Source organism: Lithobates pipiens, unplaced genomic scaffold (assembly GCF_037356315.1).
Source record: "Lithobates pipiens isolate NorthernLeopardFrog02 unplaced genomic scaffold, aLitPip1_a1.2 Scaffold_10, whole genome shotgun sequence".
In the NCBI taxonomy this organism is placed as follows: Eukaryota; Metazoa; Chordata; class Amphibia; order Anura; family Ranidae; genus Lithobates; species Lithobates pipiens.
In genome coordinates, this window is record NW_027507686.1 from 32,076,623 (window position 1) to 32,090,971 (window position 14,349).

The following is a 14,349-nucleotide window of genomic DNA, read 5'->3' on the forward strand; positions in this document are numbered from 1 at the left end:
ACACTGTACACAAATTAAATTTTTATAATTTTTTTGCCACAAATAGAGCTTTATTTTGGTGGTATTTGATCACCTCTACGGTTTTTATTTTTTGCTAAACAAATAAAAAAAGACCGAAAATTTTGAAAGAAAAATGTTTTTTTTTTTGTTTCAGTTTCAAAACTTTGTAAATAAGTAAGTTTTCTCCTTCACTGATGGGCACCGATAAGGCGGCACTGATGGGCACTGATGAGGTGGCACCAATGAAGTGGCACTGATGAGGTGGCATTGATGGGCACTGATATGTGGCACTGATAGGTGGCACTCATGGGCGACACAGATGGACACTGATAGGTGGCACGGATTGGCATGGATAGGCAGCATGAATGGGCATGGGTAGGCGGCACAGATGGGCGTGGATAGGCGGCACAGATGGGCATGAATGGGCACTGATAGTTGGCATGGATGGGCACTGATAGGCAACATTGTATTGTTTTGTATTGATGGATGCCAATCAGTGCCAAACAATAATGCATGCCAATCAGTGATGCCCATTGTGGCCACTGATTGGCATCCATTGTGGGCACTGACTGGCATCCCTGGTGGTCTAGGGTGGCATACCTGGTGCTGGGCATCCCTGGTGGTTTGGTGGCATCCCTGGTGGTCCAGTGTCAGCATCCTCAGAGGGGACTGTGCTGATAATCGATCAGCACAGACCCCCCCCGTCAGAGGAGCAGCCGATCGGCTCTCCTCTACTCACGTCTGACAGACGCGAGTGAGGAAAAGCCGATCACCGGCTCTTCCTATTTACACTGTGATCAGTCGTGATTGGACACGGCTGATCACATGGTAAAGAGTCTCCGTCTGAGACTCTATACCGAGATCGTAGTTGCGGGGTGTCAGACTGACACCCCGCAACAACGATCGCCGCGATGCGCATATATATATTGATGTGCTCAAATAAAATATTGTTCAAGCTTGACAGACAAAATCTGAATGATTTCTGGATAATGTCTTCCTAATATTTAACAATCTTCACAAGGGTTAATCTTCCACCACCAACACCAGTCACACCGCCTACTCACCAAAAGGTAGTGACTCTCATTCCAAGAGTCAAGTACGCTTATATGGAAAATGCCGATTGGACTCTCAGTGCTGCGGCTTGATCCAAATGTTGTGGAGGTAGAAAATGCTGTGACCTGCCTGGACACTGGTTGGACTTGTTTAAACTTTTTACAAGCTTCTAGATCACAGATTAATTTACTCATGGCATGGGTAGCTGTGCCTGACAATATTAATCTGGATTAAAGATACCAAGCCATAAAAGCACCAATAGTGAGAGAGATATACACCACCGCTCAAAGGCAGGTCCTGGGAACTCAGAGATAATTACTCCAGGTGAAGGGATCCGGGTGCGAGCCACAGCATGCAGATAATGTGGATAATGACAGAACTCTGGACGGCCGCACTCCAATACTAAAACGATGCTTTATTCAAATAATATTTAGGACACAGCAAATGACATCACAGCGAAAGATGCTAACAACTGACGCGTTTCGCACTAAGGCTTGTGCTTACTCATAGCTGGTTGCCAGCATTGGAGTAGCATTGGAGTGCGGCCATCCAGAGTTCTGTCATTATCCGCACCAATAGTGAGACTCGGGAGATCATATGGGGCAGGACCTGGCTTGACTTTTTACAATTCAGGTGCCTGTATCTCTAGAAAAGCTGAATACCTTGACTTGCTGCTTTTGATAAAGGTTCAATTTTTTGCATATTTTTCATCTCGTCCCCAACTAATAAATTGTAATGTTCATTCCTTGAGCGCTCTGATAGGTGAGTAGCGCTAACTCCACATTTGAGTACAAACTGCTTGATTGAATCATTTTCTATATACTTGTCACATGACCTCTGTCATCTCTTAGCTCTGGGGACAGCCAAGCTCCTGGAAATTATGGATTCCTGGATCAGGTGGAGGCGCTGCGCTGGGTGCAAGAGAATATCGCTGATTTCGGGGGTGACCCAGACTCCGTCACCATATTTGGAGAGTCGGCTGGTGGGGTCAGTGTCTCTGCATTGGTAAGTATAGAAGAACTAAATTTGTAGGCACCTCCAATTCTGACTTGCTTTTAAAAATTACCGGCTCCAAAACTATCATCTTCATCCTCCCTTCACTATCTGGTGAGTCACCAAGCTGGAAAAAGCCAGTGACCTTTTCTGAAAATATGATCCTTGGCTGCAGTCATGCTCATCCAATGGCTTTAGTACTTTCTAAGTCTTTGACCTGGAACAAGCAGATGAGGAGTTGTGATGTCAATGTTCTGATCTTCATACTGGTCCAGGGCAGCTTCTCAAATTATCAGGAGCACAAACAAACAAACTAGCATTTTCTTGCAAGTAGGTCAGCAACAGCCTCCATATTTTTTAAGTACTAGTTTCCTCATAATGGAGCATGGATGAGGATGACAGCCCTGGAGCCACGGATAGGTCACCAATGTTGGCTCCCATATTTCTATTTTAACAGGTTCTCTTGATTGTACGGTTTCCTGAGTGTGATACATTTTAACTAATATTTTCTTGTCTTTCCCTGACAGGTCTTGTCCCCACTAGCCAAGGGCTTGTTCCACCGAGCCATTGCTGAGAGCGGTGTGGCCGTTATTCCAGGGCTGGTCGCCAAGTCGGCTCAGGAGACCAGCTTTGTGCGGAATGTAAGTCCCACTGTTGATGGAGAATACACAATATTTGTACAGAATGTTTCTTAGCTGTGAAATCACCTGGTTGGTTGTTACTGAAAGACAACTATGGGAAGTCCTAAAGCGCTTCATAGATACTCTGCAGACATCTTTTTCTGGGCAGTGTGACAAATGTCTAAGTGTGCAATAGATTAGTCTACACCTCAGAATGATGGATTGGAATCTGTTGCAACTCTTATGCCTTGTACACATGGTCAGACATTCCGACAACAAAATCCATCGGATTTTGTCCTAAACTTGTGTTGCATACACACGGTCGGACAAAGTTGTCGGAAAATCCAATCGTTCGGAACGTGATTACGTTTGTTCGTTATGACGGGACTACATTGAGGCTACTAGCCAATAGCTTTGGTCTCGTAATTTGATCTGAGCATGCATGGCACTTTGCACTTTACAAATGATTGGAAAAAGTCAGTTCAGATTTTGTTGTTGGAAAATTTGAGATCCTGCTCTCAAATTTTTTTCTGTCGGAATTTCCGATGGAAAAAGTCCAATAGAGCCTACACAGAATCGGATTTTCCGACAATATAATCTGATCAGAGCTTTTCCGTTGGAATTTCCGTGTGTACAAGGCATTACAGAACTGTCACATGCAGCACCACCTACAAAGAGTCAGATTTTCACAAGTGGAGGAGTGCATGCCTGGATAATCTCAGAAAGGCATGAAATGTTACCAGACATGTGCATGTATGTGTGTAGTATATATATTAAGGAAAGGAATGAAGAGGATAGCGATGAGGGTATGGGAAAAGAGGATAGGGATGAGGAGAAGAAAAACAGGATAGAGACAGGGCTATCTTAATGCATGGGAACCCTGGGGCACTGCCCAGGGGCCCCAGGTGCATGGGGGCCTCATGATGATCTTTCATTACATCATACTTGTGACCTGTCCCGGATTTTGTGGGATAGTCATGCTTTTTACTAAGCTTTCCCGGATGGATATGTCCCAGGACCCTCCTGATCAGAGTATTGTGCCCTCCTGACTCCCCCTGTACTGTGAAAGTAAGTGTGTAAATTGGGCCAGGCTGGTAGGGACCCCAGAACATTACTTTGCCCAGGGACTGGATTACAGAATGACGGAACGAATCATATGATCCGATTTTAATGCCCATATTTTTCGTGGAATATGTGAGTGTAATGCCACGTACACACGCAGCCGACTATCCAGCGGACTTAGTCTGGCTGATGTCACAGTCCCAGAGGATGCTGGGTATGTGACATCATAATGGGCGGGGACATCATCCGGTGATGTCCCTATATAAGTCGCTGCACGCCGCGTGTCCTGTCATAGTGACTGGAGACAGCGACGAGCCATCATCTCCAGAAGAGAAGAAGAGAACAGAAGAACAGAAGACGGCGACAGCGGCAGCGGTGACAGAAGAGCTAGAAAAAGGCGTGGTGGCCCAGCAAGAAGAACCGAAGAGGGGGACAAGACCCCCAAAGTCATAAGAAGAGGGCGGTGGCGGCGAAGAAGAAAGCCGTGCTCCTCCGCTAGTAAAAGAGCTAGCAGAAGATAGCGGAGGAGTCCGGCAAGAAGACCCCCGAAGACAGAAGAAGACTCCCGGAGTTGTGCAATAAACTATTTTAACCCTTGTGTGTTGTGTTTTTTTTTTTTTACTTTTTTTCACCGGTGAATGGGTAGGGGTACATTGTACCCCATACTCAGTCACATAGGGTGGGGGGCCAGGATCCGGGGGCCCGCTTATTAAATGGGGTTCACGGATTCCGATAAGCCCCCCACCCGCAGATCCCGACAACCAACGGCCAGGGTTGTCGGGAAGAGGCCCTTGTCCTCATCAACATGGGGACAAGGTGTGGTGGGGGGGCTGCACCCTTTCCCCAAGGCACCCCCCATGTTAAGGGCATGTGGCCTGGTACGGATCAGGAGGGGGGCGCTCGCTCATCCCCACCCCCTTTCCTGGCCGGCCGGGTAGCGTGCTCGGATAAGGGTCTGATATGGACCTGGGGGGGACCCCCACGCCGATTTTTCAGCGTAGGGATTCCCCTTTAAGTCCATACCAGGTGACGCCTCCTTCGCTGGCCCCGGCTACCTGGAGCCGCGCTCAAAATGAGCGGACTTTTCGAGTCCGGCGGACAGATTGGTGTGCAAAACTACTTTCTTAGTCCGCCGGACTTTTGGGTAAAAAAAGTCAGCCGGAGCCTACACACGGGCGGATTGTCCGGCGCACTCAAGTTTTCCACCAGATATTTTGATCGTGTATACGCGGCATAAATCTAACTGTTTAACAATAAATCTACAATCTTTTAAGAAAATCTGCACACAGAGGCGCCCCTTTTTCTTTGTGTTTACTTTGCCCAGGGGCCCATGATGCTATTAAGGCAGCCCTGGGTAGAGAATAGAGATGGTGAGAGAGGATGAAGATAAGGAGATGGAGAGAGAGGATAGGGAGGAGGAGATTGGGAGAGAGGACAGATGAAAATGAGAGAAGAAAGTCCAGAGATGAGGAGGAGAAGAAAGGATAGAGATGAGGAGAATGGAATAAAAAAAATAGATGATTGAAGGAGAGATAAGAGAGAGCGAGTATAGGGAAAAGATCATGGAAAGAGGATAGAGATGAGGAGCTGGGGAGAGAGGATAGAGATGAAGAAGAGAGGATAGAGATGATGAGATGAGGATTGCAGATAGAAATGGTGATAGATGATAGAGATGGGGGAGAGAGGATAGAGATGAGGATCTGGGAAGGGAAGCTCGCTGCAGGAAGGCAGATGGTGAATATTATGCTGTCCGTGTCCCCAAACAGTTCTACATTTAAATAGGAATTTTCATCTATTCAGAAATGACATCACACCTGACTGAGTTTCTGCTGTCCTGTGATCAGATACTATCTTGTTGTTGTAGCTAATCGCCAACATTTCTGGCTGTGATCTGGCGTCATTGGTGGATTGTATGAAGGAAAAATCTGAAGAGGAAATCCTTTCTATAAGTGCTGCTATGGTATTGTATATTCACCTATATAATGTCCCTTCATAGGTGGACACTAGGGGCGTAGGTAGGGTAGGGGGTCAGGGGGGTCTGAACTGAGCAGAGTTGCCAACCATCCCCCATAGGGACAGTTTGTAAAAAAAAAAACAGGATGCACAGTTTCAACCCAGCCCTTTATGCAGTGTGCAAGGTGCAGGTCTGTTATCAGCCAGGCTGGGAGAACGGGCAATCTGTGTCATTCTGCAGTTCCCCCTTCTCCCTCCTTCTTTCAGGCTGTTTCAGATTACATCTCCCCACCATGCTCAGTGTCTCTTGCCTGCTACTGGTTCTCTGTCTTTGTGACAAGGAGAACAAAGATGAGCCTCACAGCAACAGGCTGTGTTTGAAAGTTGGCAAAAGCAGGGCAGAAATTGCAAAACCTAAATTCATGGCAGGAAAGGGAGAGAGCATGGTCTATGCGAAGAGGGCATGGGAACAACATACCAACTACATCACATAACAGGAGTCCTCTCACTGACTGCTAATAATCAATTTGAATGCTCTTGGCTCTGATACAGTCTGCATCTTCTACAGCTCACTCTATATTCACAATGGGCATGCCGGGGTGGACAGTTTGCTGCTTTCAGAGGTGGTTAAGGGCCGTTTCACACCGGGACTCACACAGGTATGTGCTGTGCGATTCACATGCAGTGCTGTGGGATTCACATGCAGTTCTATGCGCTCCAAGTTCAGCCTATTCATTTCGAATTGCCTGAAATCGTACCACACCGCAGCAAAAGTGGTCCATCTACTACTTTTGCAAACTCACTGCAACCCCATTGCATGGTACTTTTGTACCATGTAGGCAACCACACTGCGTTTGCGACCTGCATTTGGGGTGTCATGAACTTTATATTGACACCCCTCCCCCCCCCCCCCCCCCGGGCTCCCTCTCCCTGCCACTTCACCCCACTGCACTGATCATTTAGCAACTCACATGGTCACAGTGTTTATGATTAAAACGGGTACATCTAAGTATGCAGGTATCCAGGGTAAAGCTGTCCAACTAGACCATGCCCCGCACCGCCATCACCATCATCTCTTCCACGCTGCATTTAACAAGTGCTTCAAGCCTACTGCAGGGTAGTCTTCCCAGTCATGATTGCAGACTGACATCGGTGAGAGCCGGCGGTGTGGGGGATGTGGACAGCTTTACCCCAGATGCCTGCATACTTAGAAGTGCCTCTTTTAATCATCAAGCATGTGAGTTGCTAAATGTTGTATCTTCATTAAATGTAACCATATTGCTACACTTAAGCCGCGTACACACGTGGCGGACTGTCTGGCCAACTTAGTCCGTCAGACAATCCGACGGACAGTCCGTCATACTTTCGAATGAACGGACTTGCCCACACACGGCACTTTTTGAGCGGACTAATAAGTCGGACTAAGTCCGCCATACTATCCACCCTACTTTTGAAATGAACGGACTCGCCCACACACACGGAGGAAAGTCCGCTCATTTCAAACGCGTCTCCAGGTAGGCGGGGCCCGCGAAGGAGACGTCGCTGACCCCGCCGCCTGGTATGGACTTAAAGGGGAACCCCAACGCCGAAAAAAATCGGCGTGGGGGTCCCCCCCAAGTCCACAACAGACCCTTGTCCGAGCACGCTACCTGGCCGGCCAGGAAAGGGGGGGCGAGCGTGCCCTCAACATGGGGGGGTGCCTCGGGGAAGGGGGGCCGCGCGGCCCCCCCACCCCAAAGCACCTTGTCCCCATGTTGATGAGGACAAGGACCTCTTCCCGACAACCCTGGCCGTTGGTTGTCGGGGTCTGCGGGCGGGGGGCTTATCGGAATCCGGGAGCCCCCTTTAACAAGGGGGCCTCCGGATACCGGCCCCCCACCCTATGTGAATGAGTATGGGGTACAATGTACCCCTACCCATTCACCTGTGAAAAAAAGTACAAAAAAAACACAACACAGGGTTAAAATATTTTATAGCACAGCTCCGGGGGTCTTCCGTCTTTGGGGGTCTTCTCGTCGGACTCCTCCGCTATCTTCTTGTAGCTCTTTTGCTAGCGGAGGAGTCCGGCTTTCTTCCTCGCCGCCGGCCTCTTCTCCCGACTTCGGGGGTCTTGTCCCCCTCTTCGGTTCTTCTGCCGGGCCACCGCGCCTTCTTATAGCTCTTTTACAGGCGGTGGCCCGGTCTTCTGTCGCCGCCATCGCCGCCGCCTTCCGTTCTTCTTCTTCTTCTTCCGGCGGCGAGGAAGAAAGCCGGACTCCCCCGCTAGCAAAAGAGCTACAAGAAGATAGCGGAGGAGTCCGGCGAGAAGACCCCCGAAGACAGAAGACCCCCGGAGCTGTGCAATAAAATATTTTAACCCTGTGTTGTGTTTTTTTTGTACTTTTTTTCACAGGTGAATGGGTAGGGGTACATTGTACCCCATACTCATTCACATAGGGTGGGGGGCTGGTATCCGGAGGCCCCCTTATTAAAGGGGGCTCCCGGATTCCGATAAACCCCCCGCCCGCAGACCCCGACAACCAATGGCCAGGGTTGTCGGGAAGAGGCCCTTGTCCTCATCAACATGGGGACAAGGTGCTTTGGGGTGGGGGGGCCGCGCGGACCCCCCTTCCCCGAGGCACCCCCCCATGTTGAGGGCACGCGGCCTGGTACGGCTGGTACGGCTCGCTCGCCCCCCCTTTCCTGGCCGGCCAGGTAGCGTGCTCGGACAAGGGTCTGTTGTGGACTTGGGGGGGACCCCCACGCCGATTTTTTTCGGCGTTGGGGTTCCCCTTTAAGTCCATACCAGGCGGCGGGGCCAGCGACGTCTCCTTCGCGGGCCCCGCCTACCCGGAGACCCGCTCGAAATGAGCAGACTTTTCTCCGGGCGGGAAAAGTCCGCTCATTTCAAAAGTACGGCGGACTGGCACACACACGGGCAGATTGTCCGCCGAAATGCGAGTCCAGCGGACAGTATTTCCAACATTCCGAAATACTTAGTCCGCCAGACTGCACACTGAAAAAGTCCGCTGAAGCCCACACACGAGCGGACTGTCCGCTGAAATGTGTTTCGGCGGACTAAGTAGGCCAGACAGTCCGCCCGTGTGTACGCGGCTTTAGAGGCACCTCTCTTCTCTTTTATACTCTGGAGCTCCTGCTGGATTTTGCTTTGAATCCCCTTGTGAAGGCTTCCATTGCTATCTTTTTATATGGACTATGAACTGAAGGACTTATGAATAAATGGTTGCAGAACGAGCTGAGTTTCCATTATTTTTTATGGGGAAATTCTCTTTGATACACAAGTGCTTTGGTTTACCAGCAGGTTTCTGGAACAAATTATGCTCGCAATCCAAGGCTTTACTGTATTTTATTTTATGAATTTATAGGAGTCTCTATCTAGACTCCTATTTCATTATCCAGCGACGCTCAGGCTGCCGAGAAAGGGACTGTCTTCAGTTCCTTTCTGTCTCAAAGACATTAGAGGTCTATTTAGACCCCTGATGTCTCTCCAAAGCCACCCCCCCCCCCCCCCAAAAAAAAAAAGTGTATTTTTTTTTTCTTTTAAATGAACAATGGAAATTTAAAATAATAACATTTCACATAAGCAGACTCTGTAAAGCAGATCTGTCTGCTCAGTGGGGGGGGGGGGGATCTGTCCACTGTGCAGAGCAGACAGTCTGCTCTCTTCTATCTATGTAAAAGGCCATGACCGCCTTTCCATTTCCATCAGACTGCCATCCCATCTGATCTGCAAGACAGATAGGGAATAGATCCCCCATCCTTCTGTTTGCGACAGACAGGATCGGATTGAATGGCAGTGGATGTCAATGGATGGGGAGGGGCAAATTTGGATGGGGGGCAATTTTAGTCTTGCCTAGAGCAGCACAAAAAACAAAATACAACACTGAATGGTTATCACTCTGAGGTTTACCAATTTTTAGGGGGTCTTCCTGTTCCACTGAGGCATGTTTGGCAGATATGGAAAGCAAAGTTTGTATATTGAGCTGGATCTGGTGGTGTTGTTTCATTCAAACTGACATTATTGCTGAATTTGTTGAAATTAGTCAGATATTTCACCATGTGTACCAACTGGGGAAAGTTTTCTTTGGAAAAAAAATAAAAATGACATAGTATAGTTTTCGAATAGTCATGTGAACACCATCCTGGCACTGACACAATTACATTACTTTTTTGGTAAACAAAGAGTTGGGGTGCCACAATATCTATAATGAAGGGCGATTTTTTTTTTTAAACCATTAAAAACCACCAAAAAACAATAGTAAGTGACCTGTTTCATGCTCTGGGATTGGAGGTTCCCCGTGAATAACACTTCAGTTTTCCATCCCTGCAGAAATTTGTGGCTCCCCCAGCCACTGTCGATGGCGTCTTCTTCCCAAAGCCTGCAGAGCAGATCTTGGCAGAAAAAGAAAACAATCCGGTTCCATTCATAACAGGCGTGGCGGAGCAGGAATTTGGCTGGATTCTCCTCATGGTAAGAGGCGCGCTCCGTACGGCTTCACTGATATAGATTGCGGGCAGCTCCAGGAGTGTGTAAAGGGGAACTCTACCATTTAATGCTTTTCAAATCCAGTGTCCTGGGTGCACCATATTAAATGTTTGTTAAATAATAATGCTATGTAACATCATACGAAAACATGTAGTGCTAATAGCTCTATATATATGTACTGTATATATGTGTGTGTATGTGTATATATATATATATATATATATATATATATATATATATATATATATATATATATATATATATAATTTATATATATTTTTTTTATATTTATTAAAACCACCACCCACTGTGATAGCAAAATAATAGAGGGGCGCGGTATATAACGTGTAACTTTGACAGAATAAATATATATGTACCAGTCTGCCATAATTTTATGACCACCCTATAATATACACTCACCAGCCACTATTAGGTACCGGGTTGGACCCCCTTTTGCCTTCATTCTTCATGGCATAGATTCAACAAGGTGTTGGAAACATTCCTCAGATTTTGGTCTATAGTGACATGATAGAATCACCCAGTTGCTACAGATTTGTTGGCTGCACATCAGTGATGCAAATCTCCCTTTCCACCACATCCCAAAGGTTCTCTATTGGATGAGATCTGGTGAGTGTGGAGACCATTGGTGTACAGTGACCTCACTGTCCAGTGGTGAGATGATTGGAGCTTTGTGACATGGGGCATTATCCTGCTGGAAGGAGCCATCAGAAGATGGGGACACTGTAGTCATATGCCGCGTACACACGAGCGGACTGTATGGCGTACTTAGTTCGTCATACAATCCGACTGACAGTCCGTCGTACTTTCCACTGAACGGACTTGACCACACACGGATACCCAAACAGTCCGTCGAAAGCTTGCGCGATGACGTGTACAGCACGTACGACGGGACTAGAAATAGGAAGTCCAATACACAGCAAAGCACCCTTCCGCCGTGTAAATCCTTTCTGGGCATGCGCCATTCTTAGTCCGTCGAACTAGCATACTGACGAGCGGATTGTCCGCTGAAACCAAAGTACGACGGACAGAATTTTGAAAAATCTGAAATTCTTAGTACGCCAGACTGCACGCTGAAAAAGTCCGCTGAAGCCCACACACGAACGGACTGTCCGCTGAAATGTGTTTCGACGGACTAAGTACGCCATACAGTCCGCCCGTGTGTACGCGGAAATAGATGGATATGGTCAGCAACAATACTCAGGTAGGCCGTGGTGTTTAAATGATGCTCAACTGGTACTAAGGGGCCCAAAGTGTGCCAAGAAAATAACCCTCACACCATTACACCACCTGAACCGTTGATACAAGACAGGATGGATCCATGCTTTCATGTTTACACCAAATTCTGACCCCACCATCTGAATGTCGCAGATGAGAGACTCGTGAGACCAGGCAATGTTTTTCCAATCTTCTATTGTCCAATTGTGAGCCTGTGCGAATTGTAGCCTCAGTTTGCTGTTCTTAGCTGACGTGAGCGGCACCTGGTGTGGTCTTCTGCTGCTGTAGCCCATCTGCTTCAAGGTTTGATGTGTAGTGTGTTCAGAGATGGTATTCTGCATAACTTGGTTGTAACAAGTGGTTATTTGAGTTACTGTTGCCTTTCTATCATCTCAAACCTCTGCCCATTCTCCTCTGACATCAACAAGGCATTTTCCTCCACACAACTTCCACTCACTTGATATTTTCTCTTTTTTGGACCAGTCTCTGTAAACCCGAGAGATGGTTGTGCGTGAAAATCCCAGGAGATCAGGTGCTTTTGAAATACTAGCCGTCTGGCTCCAACAACCATGCCACCTTCAAAGTCACTTAAATTCTATATATATATATATACAATAAATCTAATTATGTCTAAAGGCCAACAGAAGTCCGTAACCGGGAAAACTGAGTTTTGGGTGGAACTCCGCTTTAGAAATTAAATTTAAAAAAGTGTGAATGGGGAAAATACTGCATTATGGCTACTAGATGGAGCTGAGAATCTCACTTATTTTTTACAATAGTACAGTGCCATCTAGTGTCTGTAATAGAGTATTTTTCACAGTCACATATTCTGAACCTGCAAAGAATGAAGCCTGGGAATATTAGTCAAAAGTTCTTCTTCAATCATAGTTATTGTTCATTATAATCACCTTCGTGTTGATTCTTTCTTTTTGTTTATTTTTTCCTTTGTCACTTGCAGGCCATGAATGTGAGTGGGTTGGTGGAAGGAATGGATAGAGAAACAGTAACCACTGCACTTTTAAGCAACCCCCTCACGGTAAGATTGTCTCCGTGTGCGTCCACAATGCACATTGTGTAAATCATCATTGCTTAGTTTGTTTTATTGTCTCACTCTAAATCTGTGCTGCGAAATTTGAATCCCCTGAAATAAGAGCTTAATTACTGATAATGAAGTCCCTTTTCTTATTGCTTAAAGGGGCAGTCAGCAGAACCAGTGGCGGCTGTTTTATTTTAATTTTTTTTGGGGGGGGCAAACAATGTAATAACAGCCCCCCCAAATGAGCTGGCCAGTCAGTCCAATTATTGGTCTCAAGCAGGGCTGGTGCCATCACTGAGCAAACTAGGCAGCCGCCTAGGGCGCCCGGCCACTGGTGTTCCTACTCTCTTCTCTCTGCAGCAAGCAACTAAGTTTCAGCATCAGCAGGCAGCCGCCACTCCATTCGCACAGGGCGCAGCGGTGGCGGAGGACTGTGTCTGTGTCCTGACTCCCGAATGAATGGAAGCAAGGCTGCTAAAGGATCTATTGAGGCTGGCTGCTGGGAGATCTGTTGTTGCTGCTGTAGGGGGGGGGGGGTCTAGTGTTGCTTGGGTGGATATTTTGTTACTGTGTGTGATATTTTGTTGTGGCCAGTTCACTGTTGCTGCAGGGAAACTATTGTTGTTGGGGTGGAGTCAATTGTTGCTGGGGGAGCCTATTGTTGTGTGGGGATCTATTGCTGGGATTCCTTTGTTGCTGGCTGCAGGGGATCTATTTTACTCCTTTTCTTTTTATCATCAACATGTTCCATACAAATGATTTAGCACCACAAAATGATACTTGGTTCTGTATTCTCTAAACAAGGCAGTACTGGTAGGTGGGTAGGGGGTGGAATCAAAGGACGGTGGTCAGAGGTGGGTAGGGGGCGGAGACAAGAGGTGACTCCGATGGGGGGAGTTCCTGCACCTATTCCCTGAGAAAAAAAGCCCTGGTCATCTTCCATCCAATTCTTGCAACTTGTAAGCTGATAGTGAGGGAGGACCAGCAGGGAAGAGCGGGCACAAGGTGAAAGCTCAGTAAACCATAGCAGACAATCAGAGATAATCTTTTAGCCAATCAGATTGTCTTACTGGGTTCTGATTGATTTCTGACCAATTTATGGATAAAAATAAACTGAAACTGCTAATAGACTGAAATTATTTTTCTCTCAATTGGTTGTATGCATGCCAGTCTTACTGTTGGCAATGATCATCGTATCTCCGCCATTGCAGGGATCATTAGGTGCTGTCGTCCCACTGCTGATTGAGGAATATTTGGGCGATGAGACAGATCCCATTGAGGTCCGCGACCGCTTCTTGGACTTGTGTGGAGACTTCGTATTTGTAATGCCGGCCCTAAAAACTGCAAAATATCACAGAGGTGAGTCCAGGGCAGTCATAGTTTTCTGTTTCAATATTTTTTTTATTAAAGGTTTCCACTAATAAAAGATAAAGAGATTCTAGCATTGACTTTGAACAATACGCAATATCCACAAAATGGATTATACCTTGGTACCTTGGATTATGAGCATAATTAGTTCCAGAAGAATGCTTGTAATCCAAAGCACTCGTATATCAAAGCGAGTTTCCTCACAGGAGTCAATGGAAACTCAGATAATTAATTCCATATTGACTGCTATTGTATGCAGTACTGCATGTGGCCAGAGGTGGGGGGGCACCAGAGACACTCGCAGACTGCTCAGATGCACTCGGAGACATTCTGAGATACTCAGAAACAGAGTGTTTCCGAGGGGCTCCAATCATCACTGGCTACCCTGCACCTCTGGCCAAATGTGGAACTGCACTCCGCAGATGCTTGAATCCGGCTCGTATTGCGAGGACGACACTCACAGTCAGGATTTAAAAAAAATAATATCTCTTATTGCGAAAGGTTCGTAAACCAAGTAAAGCCCCGTACACACGAGCGGACTT

The 14,349-nt window shown here is 47.1% G+C and overlaps 1 protein-coding gene across 2 annotated transcripts in view; it reads left to right on the forward strand.

The window, feature by feature from the left end:
• The window catches only part of LOC143929061 (uncharacterized), a 71,224-nt gene that overhangs the window by 16,827 nt on the left and 40,048 nt on the right, over nt 1–14,349 (forward strand). For both annotated transcript variants that reach the window (XM_077453389.1, XM_077453390.1), the window contains exons 5-10: nt 1,905–2,058; nt 2,574–2,687; nt 5,593–5,688; nt 10,012–10,152; nt 12,362–12,439; nt 13,651–13,798. In XM_077453389.1, the coding sequence (XP_077309515.1) occupies nt 1,905–2,058; nt 2,574–2,687; nt 5,593–5,688; nt 10,012–10,152; nt 12,362–12,439; nt 13,651–13,798 (731 nt within the window). The remainder of the gene's footprint in view (nt 1–1,904; nt 2,059–2,573; nt 2,688–5,592; nt 5,689–10,011; nt 10,153–12,361; nt 12,440–13,650; nt 13,799–14,349) is intronic.